Source organism: Eulemur rufifrons, chromosome 7, assembly GCF_041146395.1.
Source record: "Eulemur rufifrons isolate Redbay chromosome 7, OSU_ERuf_1, whole genome shotgun sequence".
Taxonomy (NCBI): domain Eukaryota; kingdom Metazoa; phylum Chordata; class Mammalia; order Primates; family Lemuridae; genus Eulemur; species Eulemur rufifrons.
In genome coordinates this window covers 106693708-106714430 of record NC_090989.1, presented here as the reverse complement: position 1 = coordinate 106714430, position 20723 = coordinate 106693708, and the positions used below count along the sequence as shown (strand labels likewise).

The following is a 20723-nucleotide window of genomic DNA, read 5'->3' as shown; positions in this document are numbered from 1 at the left end:
ATAGCATATTTAAATTTTATTTATATTTCAAAATTTTTATCTAGAATCAACTGCTGGGCATTATCCATGATGAAGCATATGCATTTCCAGCTTGCAGAATTTTGATCTAGATCTTGAAAAAAATAGGACACTTGCCTAGAATATGCTTTTAGATCTGCTGCCTTCAAAAATTTATGGTGCTTTTTAAACAAGGGTGTTTAAAAATGTTTGCATCACCAATTACATTGAAAATATGATATAACCTATAGAGACTCTCCAATCCAAAATACAGCTGGGCTAAAATCTTTGCTTCCAATCCTGAGAGAGTTCATCACACTTCCCTGACTCCTCAAACACAATGCCATCCGTGGATCTTAGGTACAAGAGTGAAAAAAACATTACACTGATTTTCATTTTAATCAAGAGTTAATAGAAAACTCAGGCTTGGTTTTTAGAAGATTGAACAATAGGCCTGGTGTGAAATTGAATCTATTTGGTATTTGAGAGCTGGTTGGGCAGATACAACCATAAATGCTTTATTGTTCTTTCTTAAAGCTATAGAAAAGCTCCTAAGCACAAATTTCCTGTTCCGTTTGAAGATGTCCTTACTGCAGTCAAGTTTTTTCTTCAAGATAAAATTCTTACAAAATATGGAGTGGATCCCACCCGAATCTGTATTGCAGGAGACAGTTCTGGGAGTGCTTTTGTAGCAGCAGTGACTCAACAGGTACATTATATATGTCTTTATGGTGGGAGGTAGAGGTTGAGGCTTATTTTTCCCCGTAGATATTCAGTTCTTCCAGTATCATTTTTTGAGAAAACCATTCTTTCACTTTGAATTCCTGGGGCACTTGAGTAAACAATCATGTGACCTTAATGTTACTATTTCTGTATTCTTCTGATCTATTGATGTATATACCTATACTTGTGCCAATACTACACCAAGTTTGACTTTATTCTTCCTTTTAAAAAATTGTTTCTAGTATTCCGTATTTTTACCATTAAAATGTTAAAATATCTTCTCAATTTTTTAAAAGAATGGTTAACTGGATTTTGATTAGGATTGCATTGAATCTACAGATTTGGGGAGAATTGACATCTTAATAATATTGAGACTTCCAATTAGTATATGTGGCGTATCTCATATTTAATTAGGTCCTGTCAAGTTTCTTAGCAATATGTTCCCATTTTCAGTGTAGAAATCATGCACATCTTTTCTCAAATTTATTCCTGAGTTATTTTGTAAAAATTTCACATAAAATAATATTTTTCAAATGTTTATTGATAATATGTAGAAATACAATTGATTTTTATATTGGCCTTTTATGATTATATACTCAATAAATTCACTTACAATTTTAGTAGGTTTTTTTTTAAGTTTCCCAGGATTTTTCTTAACAAGCATATATTCAACAACTAGAAACAGTTTTAATTCTTCCTTTCTAATTCTATGCCTTTTCCCCCCTTTTCTTTATTAGTGCACTGGCTAGGGCCTCCGGTACAATATTTAATATAACTGTCTGGCTTTGGATCTGAGGAGGAAATTATTCAGTTTTCATCAACAAATCTGATGTTAATTGGAGGCTTTTCATAGTTAGCTTTTGTCAGATTGAGGAAGTAATTTCTATTCCTAATTTGCTGATAGTTTTCATATAAACTAGTATTGAATTTGCCAAATGTATCTTAATGCATCTATTCAGATGATTATGTGATTTTTCTTCCTTATTCTTTTAATGTGGTAAATTATGCCAATGGACTTTCAAATGTTAAATTATTCTTACATCCTAGGCATGAGCCTCACTTAGTCATGATGAATTAAAATTTTTATATAGTGCTGGTTTTGATTTGTTAGTTTATTAAAAATCTGTTTTTTACAACTCTGTCAAGTCTCGATAGAAGGGTTATACTAGCTTCATTAAATAATTTGAGAAACTTTCAAACTCCTCTATTTTCTTTTTTTCTCTTTTTGAAATTTTTATTGTGATATAATTGAGAAATAAAAGATTATATTAATATATATTTAATATATACAACATGATGGTTTGGGATACATATGCATTGTGAAATGATTATCACAAACAAGCTACTTAACATATCCATCACCTCACATAGATCCATTATATTGTGTGTGGTGAGAACATTTAAGATTTACACTCTTAGCAAATTTCAAGTATACAATGAAGTATGATTAACTATAGTCACCATGCTGTACATTAGATCTCCAGAACTTATTCATCCTGCATAGTTGAAACTTTGTACCCTTTGACCAACATCTCCCCACTCACCCCTGTCACCTTGCAACTACACCCCTAGCCCCTGACAACCACCATTCTACTCTCTGCTTCTATGAGTTTGACTTTCCCGGATTCCACAAATAAGTGAGATTATGCAGTATTTGTCCTTTTGTGCCTGACTTATTTCACTTAGCATAATGACCTCCAGATTCATCATATGTTGTCATACAAATGACAGGATTTCCTTCTTTTTAAAGACTCCAGAATACTCCATTGTGTGTGTGGTATCTATGCATATAGATGCACATACACACCGCATTCTCTTTATCCATTTGTCCATTGACAGGCACTTAGGTTGATTTCATATCTTGGCTATTGTGAATAATGCTGCAACGAACATGCGTGTGCAGTTATCTCTTCACATTACTGATTTTGTTGTCTTTGGATATCCACTTAAAAGTGGTATTATTGCATCATATGGTAGTTCAGTTTTTTTTAAATCTTTGAGGAAACTCAAAAAATACTGTTTTCCATAATGGCTGGATCAATTTACATTCCCACCAACAGTGCATAAGTGTCCCTTTTCCCTACATTCTTACCAATACTTGTTATCATTTGTCTTTTTTGATATTTTAACAGATCTGTGAGGTGATATCTCTGTTGAGCACTTTTTCATGTACTGTTGACCATTTGTATGTCTTCTTTTGAGAAATGTCAACTCAAGCCCATTGCCCATTTTTTAATTGAGTTATTTATTTCCTTGCTATTTAGTTCTTTATACATTTTGGATATTAACCGCTTATAAGATGCATGGTTGGTAAATATTTTCTCCCATTTTCTCTCCACTGTGTTTGTTGATTGTTTCCTTTTCTGTGCAGCAGCTTTTCAGTTTGATGCAATCCCATTTGTCTATTTTTGTTGCTTGTACTTTTGGGGTCATACCCAAAAATATCATTGCCAAGACCAATATCAAGACATTTTCCCCTAAGTTTTCTTTCAGTAGCTTTATGGTTTTCCTTAAGTTTTAAATCTTTGATCCATCATTTTGAGTTGATTTTTGTATATAGAATAAGATTAGGGTCCAATTTCATTCTTTTGCATGTGGATATGCAGTTTTCCCAACATCATTTATTGAAGAGATTATCTTTTCTCCTTGTGTCTTCTTGGCACCTTTGTCAAAGTTCAATTGACCACTGTTATGGTTTGCTTTGTTCCTGACAAAACTCATATTGAAATTTGGTCCTCAATGTGACAGTGTTGGGGGGTGGGGCCTAGTAAGAGGTGTTTGGGTCATGAGGATGGATCCTTCATGAATACATTAATGTCTTCCAGAAGGAGTGAGAGAGTGAAAATGTTGTTTCACTCAAGAGGATTGGTTAGTTCCTGAGATAGTGGGTTGTTATAAAGAGGCTGACTTCCTTGGTTTCTCTCTCTTGCTTCCTTTCTCATGAAGTGATCTCTTTGTACCCACAGCCTCCCTTTCCACTTTCCTCCATGGATTGAAGTAGTCAGAGGCCCTTACTGGATGTAGATGCCCAATCTTGAACTTTCCAGCTACCAGAACTATGAACTAAACAGTCTTTTCTTTATAAATTACCCTGTCTCAGGTATTCTGTTATAGCAGCACCAAATGAACCAAGACAACCATTTATTTCTTGACTCTCTATGCTGTGTCTTTGGTCTATATGTCTGTTTTTAAGCCAGTACCATACTGTTTTAATTATTATAGCTTTGTGGTATATTTTGAGATTGGCTACTGTGATGCTTTCAGCTATGTTCTTTTTACTCAAGGTGGTGTTGGCTATTCCAAGTCTTTTGTGGTTTATGTAAATTTTAGGATTGTTTTCTCTATTTCTATAAAAAATATTATTGATTGGAATTTTGATAGGGATTGCATTGAATACTCAAAGGGATCACTTTGGGTAGTATGGACATTTTAACACTATCAATTCTTCAAATCCATGAACAAAGGTCATCTTTCCACGTATTTATATCTTCTTTAATTTCTCTCAATATTTTATAGTTTTGTGTGTACAGATCTTTCACCTCCTTAAATTTTTCCTAAGTATTTTACTTATTTATTTAATTTTGATGCTATTGAAATGGGATTGTTTTCTTAATTTCCTTTTCAGATAGTTAGCTGTTAGTGTATAGAAATGCAAATAATTTTTGTTTGTTGATTTTGGATCCTGCAACTGTACTGAATTTTTTACTTGTTCTAACAGGTTTTTGGTAGAGTTCCTAGGGTTTTCTATACATTAATATAAAATCATGTAATCTGCAAGCACAAACCGTTTTACTTCTTCCTTTCTAATTTGGATACATTTTATTTCTGTTTCTTAAATAATTGATCTGATTAGGTCTTCCAGTGCTTTATTGAGTAGATGTGGTGAGAATGGGCATCCTGGTCTTCTTCCTGATCTTGGAGGAAAAGCTTTCAGCTTTTGACCATTGAGTATGTTGTTGGCTATGAGTTTGTCTATATGGCCTTTATTATGTTGAGGTGCATTCCTTTGTACCTAATTTGTTGCATTTATAATGAAAAGATACTAAATTTTGTCAAGTGCTTTTTCTGTATCTTTGAGATGATCATGTGATTTTTATCCTTCATTCTGATAATATGATGTATCACATTGATTGATTTGCATATATCAAAGTGTCCTTGCATCCCACTTGGTCATGGTGCATGATCCTTTTAATATGTTGTTGAATTTGGTTTGCTAGAATTTTTGAATCTGTGTTCATAAGGGACAGTTTCCCAGCCTATCCTTGCCTTTCATGACCTTGACATTTTGAACAGTGCTTTTTTGTTTTTGCTGCTATTTACTCATTATGTTAACTTTCTCCACCTACACATCTAGGTTGATAAGTTCATCTATGAATCTGTGTTCATAACTTTCTACACCTGTGCATTTATGTTTATAAAGGATAGTTTGCTAGCCTTTCTTTGTTGTTCATGGCCTTGAAATTTTTAAAGAGTGCTGTGTTTTTCCTGATTTTTACTTGTTATGTCAACTTACTTTAACTTTCTATAGAAAAAAGCATGATGAAACTTTAGTCTTCTTTAGACTTCTTTTTGAGAAATACTTCTATGTACTTTTAAAAATATGACTTTAGATGTAAAAACTTGAAGCAAAATATTATGCCAGGTACCTCTCCATTTATTTATTTTTAAAAAATTTTTTTCTTCTTAAGTATTAAAATAAAACATTCAGGGTTAGAGTACTTAGAGGAAGTTTAAATACATATTTATACATATTTACATATAGGTATATATACATATACATGCAAATATATGTATATATACCTATGTGTGAGTACATATACACACATATGCCTATATGTATATATTAATCTGCAACATCACACACACGCACACATACACACACACAAAGCCCTATTATGGAACCAAAATGGCAGTGATAGCAAAGCCTCACCCTTGGTTTTACACCCTGCGCCTCCGTTCAACCCAACTGTTCCACTTTAATTCCCTTCATGTTTAGAGTTTTAAGTAAATTTTTTTAGGGGAAAAATAAGAGAATCTCATAGCCAAAGAGAATGTTTGCTAACCACTAGACTTATTGATTTCTGACAACTGTTCCAACCTGAACTAATATTCTATTAATTTGAAATTTTATGTCACTTATTGAAAAGATTTTGCTGGAGTCGGGTGGAGAGTGAGATGACGAGTGAAAATTAGATAATGCTCTGCCTGTTTAGAGATCATTATAATAATTCCTATGCAAAGTTGTATAGAAGTCCTATCATAAATTTTATCTGAAACCAGTTTTGTGGATTCTGAAAGCTGTCCAACACTTAATAATGATTTAGCAACACCTGCCACACCTGTAATTCCTGCTTACACATTTGTAATATTTACTTGGCTTTTCAAGTGAGGAAAGCATAATTGAAATAATGATTAGATGTAGCCATAGAGACTTATGAAGATTTGAAAACCCTATCTTTTAGCTTTCCTGCAGCACAATACTAAATATTAACACAGGCACCAAAAAAAAAAAAAAAAAAAGATGTGAATCTCAGTAAAACCTATAGGACAGTGCAAATTTAAACTTTCTGATCTATCTTTTCGCAGAGATTGTTATAGCTAAAAATACTGCATCAGAACTCAGTATGCTTAGTTAGCATTTAAACAGACGATCTTCTTTACCCTTTTTATTTATTTTTATGAATATACTTTAAGTTATTTGTTCTTCATGGACTGCTTAACTTTCTACGTAAGTTAAGTTTTCATCAGAAAGTTTTATTTCCTGCACTGGATTTATTCTGGGCCATCAGAAGTAATATTTATATCATAATTATTATCAAGCTTATTTTTCCAATATCTTATGATCCTGTGATTGATATTATGTTACAGATTATAGTAAAAAACTCAATGTCAATAAGAATTCAACACTGAGAGGCAATACTTTTTTGTACCCTGAAAAGACTTCAAGAGGAAATATGAGATTTATTTTTCTTTTATGTATATCAAAAAATGATTCATAGTTTTTAATTCATATTATAAAATATTTTATCATGGATTAGGAGAAAAAATATTTTATATTTTTTCCCTGGACTTTGCCCATTTTTCAATTATATTCCCATTATTGAAAAGTAATGAATATCTTTCACTTATGATTAGGAGATTTTCTGGCAACATCACTATGTATCCTAAAATCACTAATGTGGCTTGGTGGTCACAATGATCTGGATGATCACTATAGTTAAGGAAACTTTTGTGGACATAGTGACTTAATCTTTAGAGGAACAAATATTTTTAAAATTTAATTATAGCATTTAAATCCAATTTCACAGCTACATTTTATTTTAAAGTAATCTTTGCAATACTTGTATTCATTTAGGATCATAATTTCAGAAAATAATGTGATTTAATTCAATACTTTGAAGAAATTATTAAGCCATTCTGTTTTAGATTTAAAAATATATATATTTCAATGTAGGTAATTTATAAAAGATGTTCTACATCTCTACTTATTCAGGTTGATAGTTTTGGCCTTTCTAAATATACTATTCCTATTAATTTTTATCATTTATCATAAGGTTGTAATAGAATATCCTGATCCTATTTACAACAATATTTCTATGACATCTCAATGCCATATTTCTATGGCTATATATGATCTTACATATCAGATACTTCTTAAAAAATATAAAAAATTATTTTTTCAAAATAATTTTAATAGCAAATATTAATCAGAAATGATTGCTAATGGTGATGCTTTTTTCTGTAAAAAGAAAACATGATTGACATGCAGCATCTTTAGACATGAGATGATTTTCATTAGTATGTATGCTAGTTTCTGTCATTTTTGTTTGTTTGCCTCTGAGTAATCACAGCATCTCACTGTTATACAGGCCACCTGAAATTCCATTAAAAACAGAAATATCTGTCTTCTGTTACTTTGAATCTTGCATCACCATTGCTCTAAAAGCTTCTATCCATGTGTGCTAACTGAATAAGATGAATTGCATAAGCTTCTGTGAGGGCCTGCAATGGGATCTGTCATTATTTGTGAGGTCTTAGACTGAGTAACCCTCTCCTAAGACTGAGAGATTTCTCAACTATTCTACTATGGGTCAGTTAGCAATAGCTCTTTCTCTCTTATTTCTGTCAAGTGGAATACATGTCTAGGGAAAGTAATTTGTCTTGGGATGTACTTCCTCATCCTAGAAAAAGAAATATCTCAATATGATTGCTAGATTAAATAAATACTGGCTAACTTCCTCAGGTCTGTAAAACTAAAATACCCTTATCATCAACAGTGCAAGCCTGAAATTTGTAGGGCTATTACTCTTTGACATTTGAAAGCTGTTCATCTGATGGACTATTACAGCAAAGTTGCTTTACTTGGTAGTGGACAGATGGAGGTCAATTTGGCAGTTAAGAAAGTTATTTTACTCCAACATGAAATCAGAAATTAAGCCATCATAATTTTATCTTTCTCAGGTTTGGGATAATTATTTTTCTTCTCACCATTGGTGACAAGAGTTCACAATAATGTAATTAATTTGTCACTAACTTACATCCTTACCTTTTAACATGAACTCATAACAGATAATAGAACTATACTTGTATCCATGCTACAGAATTTTAGATTCCAACTGGTCCATGATTATGTTGACGGTAATTTTAATGAAGCACTATTTTTCTTAAGTAGCTGGGTTATTTTACATGAAAGTTTAAGGGTAAGGGATGGTTATATTAGCCAGATAAAGAATACTATGTAAAGAATCTCCCTTTCTCTCTTTCTCTCTCTCTTTCTTCCTGATCCCTCTCTCTCCTCTAAAAGACTTCTAACTTAAAATTAGTTTTTATTGACAAGCTTATTTTTTCAGTCTATTATCTACAGTGTGAAACATATTTTCTTAAACAAATAATGGCCAAATGGCTCCCAGGTATACACCTCCTTTAAATCCTGTATTACTTCCAAAACCAATACAAAAACCAACCAACCATCAGACACAATTTCTCTTCATATGTTTATGTGTTTATTGTCTTCTCTTTTGTTTTTTTTTATTATCGAAAATTATTCCTCCACCTCTGCTGGGTTATTTTCCTCTCATCTCCCACCTCTTCAGGGATCTTTCTCTAAAAGTTGTAAAATTTTTGTCCACTATCTTCAAAATCTCTAACTTTATTTGCTCTTTCACTTTAGTATGTAACCATATTTAGGCTTTCTCATATTAAAAGAAAAAACAGAAAAGAAAGACAAAGCTAATAAACCTTTCTTAACCATTTATCCAATGTTCTGTCCTATCACTAGTCTTTCTTTATATATCCAACTTCAATTAATATCAAATTATACTCCCATTTCCCACACCCTCATAATGTGTATCTTCCTCAGTTATCAGTTTGTGTTTTCCTCTGGCCATTCCTTTTAACTTGCTGAGGCTAAGTTTGTCAATGACCTCTTTTTTTCCCCTAAATCCAAGGACATATTTTGTTATTCACATTTTAAATAACCTCTTTTCTTTTTTTTTTTCTTTTATTCTTTTTTATTTTTTTATTTATGAATTACATTAGGTTATTTTTTTTTTTTTTTTTCATCTTATTGTTATGGGGGATATAGAATTGCAGGTTACATACGTTGCCCATGTACCACCTTTCTCCCCAAGTCAGAGCTCCAGGTGTGTCTGTTCCCCAGATAGTGCACGTTGCACCCATCATGTAGGTATATATCCCTCCCTTCCCCACCCCCCTTCCCGAGTCAGCACCTTCAAGCCTTACCATTCCCCAAACGGTGCGCAATGCACTCATTGGTAGGCATACACCCATCCCCTCCCCCACCCCCACCTCAGTCTGATATCCGATTGGTGTCGTTCCTAGATGTGTATTTAATAACCTCTTTCCATCATTTAAAACTCTTTCGGGCCGGGCGCGGTGGCTCACGCCTGTAATCCTAGCACTCTGGGAGGCCGAGGCGGGTGGATCGTTTGAGCTCAGGAATTCGAGACCAGCTTGAGCAAGAGTGAAACCCCATCTCTACTAAAAATAGAAAGAAATTATATGGACAGCTAAAAATATATATAGAAAAAATTAGCCGGGCATGGTGGCACATGCCTGTAGTCCCAGCTACTTGGGAGGCTGAGACAGGAGGATCCCTTGAGCTCAGGAGTTTGAGGTTGCTGTGAGCTAGGCTGACGCCAGGGCACTCACTCTAGCCTGGGCAACAGAGTGAGACTCTGTCTCAAAAAATAAAATAAATAAATAAAAAAAAATAAAACTCTTGCGAACCTTTATCTTAGAAAACTTTTCCTTTCTATGGCATCTGTAATAGCACCCTCTCTTTGTTCTCCTCTAACCTCTCTTCCATTGAATTTTATGTGATGTAAACTTCTCTGTACTCCTTTAAATTTTGTATTTCCTAGGCTACAATCCTTGATCATTCTATCTTTTATCTCACTCTCTGCCTGATTTATCTGATGAAGACTCTCAAATCTATACCTTTTACTGAAAGCACCGCTCTCCTGAGCTTAAAACCCATATATCCAAATAGATTTCTATATTTAGATGCTCCATAAGCTTCAGAAACACCTCCAGGCAAACCTATTCTATATTATCTTTACATTATCAGTAGAAGTTTATACATATCTACAGTACAGTTATTATCTTATTACTTGTTGCATGTGCAAATCACCAACCAAACTCTAAGTGTTTTGGAATCTGAGACAACATTTTTTTTAAATCTCTGTATTTCCAAATCATGTCATCATACCTGTGCTCTTGCTGTTTTTCTTCCTCTGCCCTTCAGAATATCTCAGGGTTTAACTGCTCTGCCACTCTTCAACCTACTATGATTAGGAACTTTCTTTAACTGGACCCATTGTGTAACAGAACACAGTCTCACAGATTATCCTCAGTGTGTCTCTGTGGAGCAAATTTAGAGATTAAATAAAGACACTAGGTCTGAATGTCTCTGTAATCAGGAACGATTGATTGCTTATCTTTGGAATTAGATTTGGTTTTGCGAGTTGCCAGAGCAGGGTGTTGGTGGATTCATTTTTCTCCTCTTTGTTTATGTAGTCACTGTCTGTTTCTTTCCTTGGCTCCTTGTCCAAAGAAATAAAAGAAATCCACAGATTCCACATTAGAGGAAAGGAGGAAAGTATGGTAAGAGATAAGGTTAGAGAGGTTGGCAGAGGCAAATTATGGAAGGGTATTGTGAGACTTTTTTACTTGACTCTAAGTCATTGAAGAGTTTTAATTACATTTGTACTAAAAAATACTGTTGCAAATGGAGATTAGATTGGAAAGTGGGATAGAGTGGAAAAGAGAGCAGTAGGAAAAGAAGTGCAATACTTTGTGCAACAAATAGAATGTTATAAATTAAGGTGGTGGCAGTGAGAATGGAGAAAAGTGGATGAATTAGTGAAATATAAATAAGAGTTTACAGGCCTGGGAGCTATTTGGTTTGGGGGATTATTAATAAAGAGGAGTCAAGTAGTATGGATGGGAGGATGGGTTTGAGGGTTTTGTGATGTAAACAAGAAGAAGTTAAATGTCTCAAGATGTCTTCCTGAAAAAACTGCTCATTGAATATTAATGATCATGACATCTCTAAAACGTGGGCGGGTTCTGTTCCAAAGTGAGCTTCTGGGAGCTAGGTCTGTGTTTGAAACATCTGGTCAAAACATCTATTCACAAGAAATAAGTGAAATGAAAATAGAGAATTTGATAACAGATCAGATTGAGCAAGCAATTGAAATGATGAAAAGAAACAGTGTATCACAATGCTCCACTATTATAGAGTAATACTTACATGAAGTTGGGGGCAAGGTATGTTTTTCAGAAGGCTTTTGAGTTTAGAGCTGTGGTTTATGTACAGGTTATTAAGATGCCTACCCAGACACCATCTCTGCATCCTCAAATGAAATAGAGCCAAGCCAATATTTCCCATGGTTTGCTTGCTGGATGATCAACAAACATTTTCTGAAGCATTTCAAGGACGGACTGTTGGGTTTATTTTACATTTGTTTCAATGATAACAATACACATAGTTAACATTTACTGAGTGTTTGCCATATGCTCAGAACTGTACTTTAAATGCTTATATAAGCCCCATAAAAACCATATGTCATATTTACTAATGTTATATTAATTTTAGAGATCAGGAAACTAAGGTTTTATGAGGTTAAGTAACTTGTTTAAAGTATGGAGTTAATGTGTCATAAATCCAGGGCTAAAACTCAGATATGAAAATGTTAACCACTAAGCAACACTGATTTCAGGTCTTCCTTCCTATTTGACTGGGTATTGCTCGTGGATGTGGTATCACCATGAGCCTAGCACTTTTGAGTTGTATTACTGTCTTGCTTTTAGGACATAAAGTGGGAGATGAAAATTTTGAGGGAGGAATAAGGCCCAGAGAGAGACAGGGTAAATTTCCAAGGAGGAAAGCAGGTTGATCATCTTGGACTCTTTGAAGGGCTCTATCTATTAATAGTTTGTATTGGAGTTTTTCAGCTCTAGCATGATTGAAATATCTGCACTAGGAGGGAAAAAATCCTCCCGTATTGGAAGTTCTTCATGGTGATTCATAATCTATATAGATACTCATTGACTGTATGTTATTGGAACTGGGTATGGGGAGAGGGAGGGGTGGTTGATGGAAAGGAAAATTAGTAGGGGTAGCAATCACTATTGCTATTGAAGCTTAGGTGGTCTGGATTAAAAATAATGAGTAAGCTAAGTTTGGTTAGCAAAACTTAATCACTAGTAAAGTAGAAACTTCTCTAATAACAAATTAATATTTTGCTTGCATCCATCCTTCCTTGGATGACAGGCCATGGATAAGTTGGTGTGGACATGCAGGACTTCGAATACCACACACTAAAACTAGGGAGCTAGATGGTAGTGCTCCTTGTGAACCAGTGATTGGGTTAAGAAGGGCTGTGGATGATGAGAGGCAAAATGCAGGGTTTGTAATATAGCCACTTGGCAGGGGGAACCTACCATTGTAAGACAGTTCCATGCTTTTTAAATGGTCACAGGATACTTGGGGTATGGGAGAGCATTCAGTAATGCCTCAGACTGTCTGGAGTGGACTTTATACTAAGCACAGGTGTCCATGGCAGATTACTGCCTTTAATGGGCTTCACAGTTGAATCGTGGAATAACACAGGGCATAAAGTCAGGGAGAATCCCTTCTCTGATAGATCTTTTGAAATAACACAGTCAGACAAAAGTAAAGAAAAAAGAGTAAAGAGGAATGAGCAAAGGCTATATGACATATGGGATAAAATAAAGTGATAAAATATTCAAATTTTCAGAGTCCCAGAAGGTGAAGAAAAAGTGAAAGAGTTAGAGTATCTACTTTAAGAAATAATAAGTAAAAATTTCAGAAGTCTAGCAAGAGATTTAAACATCCCAATATAAGAAGCTGAGATATCCCCAAATAAATATAATGTAAAAATCTCTTCTGTACAACACATTATAGTTAAAATCTCTAAAGTCAAAGACAGAGACAGAATGCTAAAAACAAGAGAAAAGCATCAAATGCTCTATAAAGGAACTCTGATTAGACTACCAATGGATTTCTCAGCATAAACCTTATAGGCCAGGAGAAAATGGGATGATATTCAAAGTGCTGGAAGAAAAAAACTGCCAACCAAGAATATAATTCCCAGAAAAGTTATCAATCAAATGAAGGAGAAGTAAAGTCTTTCCTAGATAAGCAAAAGCTGAGGGAATTCTTCACCACTAGAACAGCCCTATAAGAAATGCTTAAAAAGTCCTATGCCCAGAAATGAAGAATGATACATACCATCATGAAAATACACAGAAATATAAAACCCACTGATAATAGAAATGCACAAGGAAGGAATAAAAAAATTAAAATGTTATCACTATAGAAAAATCACCAAACCACAATGGTAAAAAATAACAAAGAAAGGAACAAAAGATAGAAAACAGCCAGAAAACAAACAATAAAATGACAGAAATGAGACCCCACATAGCAATAATAATCTTGACTGTAAACAGATTAAATTTCCACTTAAAAGATATAGACTAGCTTAATGGATGAAAAAAACATGATTCATCTGTATGTTGCTTACAAGTAACACATCTTACCTGTCTTCACCCAACATATAGACTGAAAGTAGAGGGATAGAAAAAGATATCCCATGCAAACAGAAACAAAAAGTTATCAGCAGTGGCTATGCTTATATTGGATAAAATAGACTTTAGGCCAAAAACAGTAAAAAATGACAGAGAAAGTCATCACATGATGATAAAGGGGATCATCTCAGAAAGAAGATGTAACAATTCTATAATAAAATGCACCCAACAGCACAGCACCCAGACATATAAATCAAATATTATCAAATCTAAAGAGAGAGACTATAATACAGTAATAGTTGAAGACTTTAACATCCCACTCTCAGCATTAAACAGATCACTTAGACAGAAAATTAACAAAAGAATTTGAATTTAAACTGCACATTAGACCAAATGGACCTAATGGTTGTTTACAGAACATTTCATCCAACAGCTGTAGAATACACATTCCTCTAATCAGCACATGGAACGTTCTCCAGGATAACCCATGTGTTAGGCTACAAACAAGTTACAACAAATTTTAGAAAATTAAAATCATATCAAATATCTTCTCAAACCACAGTGGAATAAAACTAGAAGTCAGTAACAATAGAAACTGTGGAAACTGTACAAATTAATGGAAATTAAAAAACATGCTTCTGAATAACCACTGGGTCAAGGAAGAAATTAAGAAGGGAAGAAAAAAATCTTGAAACAAACGAAGATTGAAACATAACACACCAAAACCTATGGGATATAGCAAAAGCAATCCAAAGAGAGAAGGTTATAGGAATAAGCACCTACATCAAAAAATATAAAAGGTTTCAAATAAACAATCTAACAATGCACCTTAAGGGACTAGAAAAGCAAGAACAAACCAAATTCAAAATTAGTAGATGAAAAGAAATATAAAGATCAAAGCAGAACTTAACAAAATAAAGACAAAAAATACAAAGGATCAATGAAATGAAAAGTTGGTTTTTGGAAAAGATAAGCAAAATCAATAAACCACTTGCTAGATTAACCAAGAAAAAAAGAGAGAAAACCCAAATAAAAAAAATCAGAAATAAAAAAGGGAATAATATTTCTGAAATAAAATAAAATAAAAAAAGAAGGAAAATTCTTACATACTGTTGGTGGGAAGGTAAAGTAGTATAGCACTATGAAAAACAGCACGGAGCTGTATCAAAAAACTAAAAATAGAACCACTGCACAATGGACCAATCTCACTACTGGATATTTTTGCAAAGGGAAATAAATCAGTATAACAAAGGGATAGCTGTACTTACAGGTTTTGTGCAGCACTATTCACAGTAGCAGAGAAATGGAATCAACCTAAGTGTCCAACCATGGGTGAAAAGATAAAGAAAATGTGGTATATATACACAATAAAATATAATCAGCCATGATAAAGAATGAAATCATGTCATCTGCAGCAACATGAATGGAACTGGAGGTCATAATGTTAAGTGAAATAAGCCAGGCACAAAAAGACAAATAGCACATGTTCTCACTGATATATGGGAGCTAACAAAGTTGATCTCACAGAGGTAGAGAATAGAATGATAGATACCAGAGGCCGGAAAGGGTGTGTGAGTGGGGGAGAGGAAAAGATTGGTTAATGGGTACAAATATACAGTTAGATAGAAGATGTAAGTTTTAAGCTTCCATAGCAGACCAAGGTGACTATAATTAGCAACAATGTATTGTATATTTCAAAGTAGCTAGAAGACAGAACTTAAAATAATCCCAACATATAGAAATGATAAATACTCAAAGTGATGGATAACCCAAATACCCTGATTTGATCATTACACAGTCTATGCATGTAATAAATACTCACATGTATCTCATAAATATGTAAAATATTATGTATCAATTTTTTTAAAATTATAAATCAGGCAATATTCACTTATTTGATATTTTTCATCATTTTCATACTATATTAAATATTTTACTATCTTAGGCCCAGTAAGGGAAACAAATGATACCTTAGATATCATGTTAATGTTTGTAGAATTCAAAATGAAATAGAAAGATCCATTATGAATATTTTATATGATAAGGGGAAAGTGCTAATTAGCCTGAAAGAGGTAAAAGAGATTTGTATATGTGGTCTCTGTTTTTTTCTTAGATTGGTGAGATTCAGAGTGGGATGACTGAGTATAGGATATTGGTGATAATCTTCTTTGGTTAGTATATCATCTACCTAAAGGCACTGGGGAGAGATTTGGGATCTAAGAGAGTTTCTGTCAGAGGACTTTGTTTCATTTCATTCTCATTCTACAGTTGTTAAACCTCTAGCATCTTGGAAGTGCATTGTGGAGGTGGTAGGATGCCATCTCCCTTTCTGAAGTGGCTCTTGGGTTTCAATTTAGTTCCTCCTTTGAGCCTAGCCAGCCACTGTGATGAGAGGTTGACTTAGAGACATACTCTGGTACGGAGCCTTTTACTTGGTGCAGCATCAGGTATTTCCATTTGTCCAGATGCCATTGTTGCAGATGCCAGACTCTAGCTGAGACAATTATTCCTGGCAGATTAATTCAAGGTTCTCTACTGCAGTCTACAGGGTCACAGAGTTCAAAATGCCCTTTCTCTTTGTAAAGGAAAAGAAACTTCTTATCAAATATTCCACAGTTTTCCCTTGCACATTGAACTTTGTGAACATCAACAAGTTTTTTCATAATCTTCTACATCTTGTTTCCTAAACACTGCACCATTCTCTCATAAGATGCTTATCAACTGGCTTTTTTTTTTTTTTTCAGTTTGGTCCATGTACTTTTGCATTTGGATAATGTTTCTTAAAAATTATGGTGTGGGCCCGGTGTGGTGGCTCATGCCTGTAATCCTAGCACTCTGGGAGGCCGAGATGGGCGGATCGTTTGAGCTCAGGAGTTCGAGACCAGCCTGAGCAAGAGCGAGACCCCATCTCTACTAAAAATAGAAAGAAATTAGCTGGACAACTAAAAATATATAGAAAAAATTAGCTGGGCATGGTGGCACATGCCTGTAGTCCCAGCTACTCGGGAGGCTGAGGCAGAAGGATTGCTTGAGCCCAGGAGTTTGGGGTTGCTGTGAGCTAGGCTGATGCCACAGCACTCTAGCCTGGGCAACAGAGAGAGACTCTGTCTCAAAAAAAAAAAAAAATTATGATATGATGTTGAGAATGTTTGCCTAGCAGCCAAAAAAGTTATTTTAAAATTGGACTAAATTTTTAAAAATATAAAAAATTTTAAATATCTTTTAAAAATTTTAAATAAGTTGATATTATTTAATAGTTATGTTTATTCCATTCACCTTTATTACTTTAGTCAAGATGAGTTTTTACAAACACATAAACTGTCAATTTCCCCCAGAAATATAATATTTAGGATTTGGTTATTTCTATTGTTGACTTTTGACAAAAAAAAATTATTATATGTGTCTTTCTCCTCTTGTGACTTACTGCCTCTATTTATCTCTCCTTTCCTCCCTCATTCTTTCTCTTTTTTCCTAACACACACAACCAATATTTTAAAAACTTTAATGTTGAAATGGGTTTGACATTTTTGAACTATTGATAGATATTACAAATATTTTTAAAATAATTATGATATATCACATCAATGTATGTAGACTTGTTTACCTCATGATTGCTTAAGTGATTAAAAATAAATTTCATTCCTCTGGCATTTTGGAAATTTTTGCCTGACAGAATATTATATTTTTTTCAGATACAGAATGATCCTGAAATGAAACATAAAATCAAGACACAAGCTTTAATTTACCCAGCCTTACAGATAATTGATTCCTATCTACCATCTTTCCAAGAATATGAACATGGTATACTTCTGACAAGGGACATGGCCATAACACTTGTGAGTTCATATTTAACTGAGGATGAAACATTTCCCCAGGCAGTAAAAAGAAACCAATACATGCCTCTGGAGTCAAAACATCTGTTTAAGTTTGTTAACTGGAGTATTCTTCTTCCTGAGAAATATAGAAAGGACCGTGTTTATACTGAACCACTTCTTGGAAACCCTGGTTATTCATTGCCAGCACTTACGGATGTCAGAGCATCGCCCTTGTTGGCCAATGATTCCCAGTTACAGAATTTGCCACTAACCTATATTCTTACCTGTGAATATGATATCTTAAGAGATGATGGACTTATGTTTGTTTCGAGACTTCGAAATGTTGGAGTTCAAGTTACTCATGACCATATTGAGAATGGAATTCATGGAGCTTTATTATTCATGACACCACCACTTTATTTACGTCTAGGTTTTAGGATAAGAGATTTGTATGTTAGTTGGCTGGAAAAGAATTTATAAATATGTAATGTATATGTATGGGCCCTTACTTAGTGAGTTGTAATTTGTGATATTTTATAGTTGTGCAAAGACAAATGTCATTTGTGCTGTCTAAATCTAGATTTGAATCAGTTGTAACAGTTACTGTGTGTCCTTGAACACTTAGACGGGGCTGAGGAAGAATTTAATTTTCAAGGACATATTTGCTACAAATATATAATAAATCCTTTTGAGAGAATTCACAAGCAGCAGAAACCTGCTTATAAAAATAATTTTTGGCTGTGTATTTTTCTCCTAATTTAAAATAAATAAATGACAAAAAAATTCTGACTTGCAGACCGTGTGTATGTAAAATGTGGTAATTCTGCCTATTTCCCCCTTACTTATAATTTATTATAATTATGTTGATCCTAATAGGGACCAACATTGATTAAAGTTGAGAAATAAGAATGATATTGGCAAATTAGGGAATATAGTTCTCAGATAGGCACAGAAATTGTAGTAGTGAGTGGAAAGAGAAAAAAACAAGGAACAAAATTGCTGCTAAAAATGTATGGAAATCATTGACCCAGATAAACCCTAGGGGGCCCTGTTTTATTTTCCTGTGGCCGTTGTAACAAATTACCTCAAACTCGGTTGCTGAAAACCACACAAGTTTATTCTCTTACAGTTCTGGGGGCCTAAAGTACAAAATTAGTATAACTGGGCCAAAACCAAGGCATTGGCAAGAGCCACATTCCCTCTGACCCTCAGGAAGAAGCTCTTTGCCTCTTAAATCTTCTGGTGGCTGCTGGTATTCTTTGACTATAGCCAGGTGACTTCACTCTAGAAAGCCAGCATCTTCAAATCTCTCTGCTTCATCTTCCCATGGCCTTCTCTGCCTGTGTTAAATCTCTATCTATCTCACTCTTAGAAAGATACATGGGTTTTCATTTAGGAGGGTCCACCTGGGAGATAATTCTGGATACTCTCCCATCTCAAGATCCTTAATTAATTACATTTGCAAATACCCTCCCCCCTTTCATATATAAAGTAACATTCAGGGATTAGGATGTAGGTATCCTTTAGAAGATCTTTTTTATTTTATTTTATTATTTATTTATTTATTTATTTTTTTGAGACAGAGTTTCTCTCTGTCACCTGGGCTAGAGTGCCGTGGTGTCAGCCTAGCTCACAGCAACCTCAAACTCCTGGGCTCAAGCGATCCTCCTGCCTCAGCCTTCCTAGTGGCTGAGACTACAGGTGTACACCACCACTCCTGGCTAATGTTTTCTATTTTTAATAGATATGGGTCTTGCTCTTGCTCAGGTTGGTCTCAAACTCCTGACCTCAAGTGATCTTCCTGCCTCAGCCTCTCAGACTGCTTGGATTACAGGCCTGGGGCACTGCGCCCAGCCAGGAGACCATTTTTAAAAACATTTTTAGTGAAATTTTATTTTTTTTAAAAGATAGCAGATCATACTATAATTCAAGAATATAATCTAAATATGCACTTGATAAATGAAGCATATCTGAATAGAGTAGAAAAGCTTTTCCAAAAAACTCAAATATTTCATCTCAAATTAGCCAAATAATAAATCACTTCTGCAGCCCTCTTTTAAGTGGAATCATTAACAAAAAAGCCTGCAGATTTATTGCTGTGAAAACAATAATCAGTTGAATCAAGTTAAGAAGTTGAAAATGTGGTAAGAAATGTGTGTCTGTGTGTATGTATGTGTGAAAATCTACAAACCAGTTGACCCAAGAGCAACTCAGATATCTAACTCGTTTAGTTGATAACAGACATTATCGTCAAATATCCATTTTTCAGAAGGCAATTAAAAATTACAATTTTGACAGCCTATAAACCAAACAAAATTTTTTGTAAACATAGAAATTGATTTGTTTGTTAACATTTCTACTGTATATCTGTATCTTCTTTTTTTCACACTGAGTTTCCTGGTTCTCACACTGGAGACAATAAAATGATTATACAGTTGTTCATCTGTTTTATCACACATTACATAGCAATCATTTTCAGGACAGCACACCAATACCATCAGCAGTGTGATTATTGAAAATAGTTTACATTTTTTTGCATGTCCTCTTCCCATTTGCTTCCTTTTTTTTTTTTTTCTCATACATGACATTTTCTTTTTTTTTCTTTTAGCTTATTATGGGGGTACAAAAGTTCAGGTTATATATATTGCCCATGCCCCCCCATCCCCCCGAGTCTGAGCTTCAAGCGTGTCCATTCCCTAGACAGTGCACATTGCACTCATCACGTAGGTATACACCCATCCCCTCCCCTAAGCCCTCACCTCTGTCTGATACCCAATTGGTGTTATTCCCAAATGTGCACTTAGGTGATGATCAGGGAAACCAATTTGCTGGTGAGTACATGTGGTGCATATTTTTCCATTCTTGTAATACTTCACTTAATAGAATGGGTTCCAATTCTTTCCAGGAGAACCAAAGAGATGCCATATCATCGTTATTTCTTATAGCTGAGTAATACTCCATGGTATACATATACCACATTTTACTAATCCATTCATGAATTGATGGGCATTTGGGTTGTTTCCACATCTTTGAAATTGTGAATTGTGCTGCTATAAACATTCGGGTACAGGTGTCTTTTTTATAGAATGATTTTTGTTCTTCTGGGTAGATGCC

General features: G+C 34.2%; 1 protein-coding gene across 1 annotated transcript in view; it reads left to right on the top strand.

The window, feature by feature from the left end:
* AADACL2 (arylacetamide deacetylase like 2) overlaps positions 1-18089 on the top strand; it is a 38629-nt gene extending 20540 nt beyond the window's left edge. Inside the window, exons 4-5 of the mRNA XM_069475352.1 lie at positions 535-706; positions 17487-18089. Of these exons, the coding sequence (XP_069331453.1) occupies positions 535-706; positions 17487-18089 (775 nt within the window). The remainder of the gene's footprint in view (positions 1-534; positions 707-17486) is intronic.
* The last annotated feature ends 2634 nt before the right edge of the window (positions 18090-20723 follow it).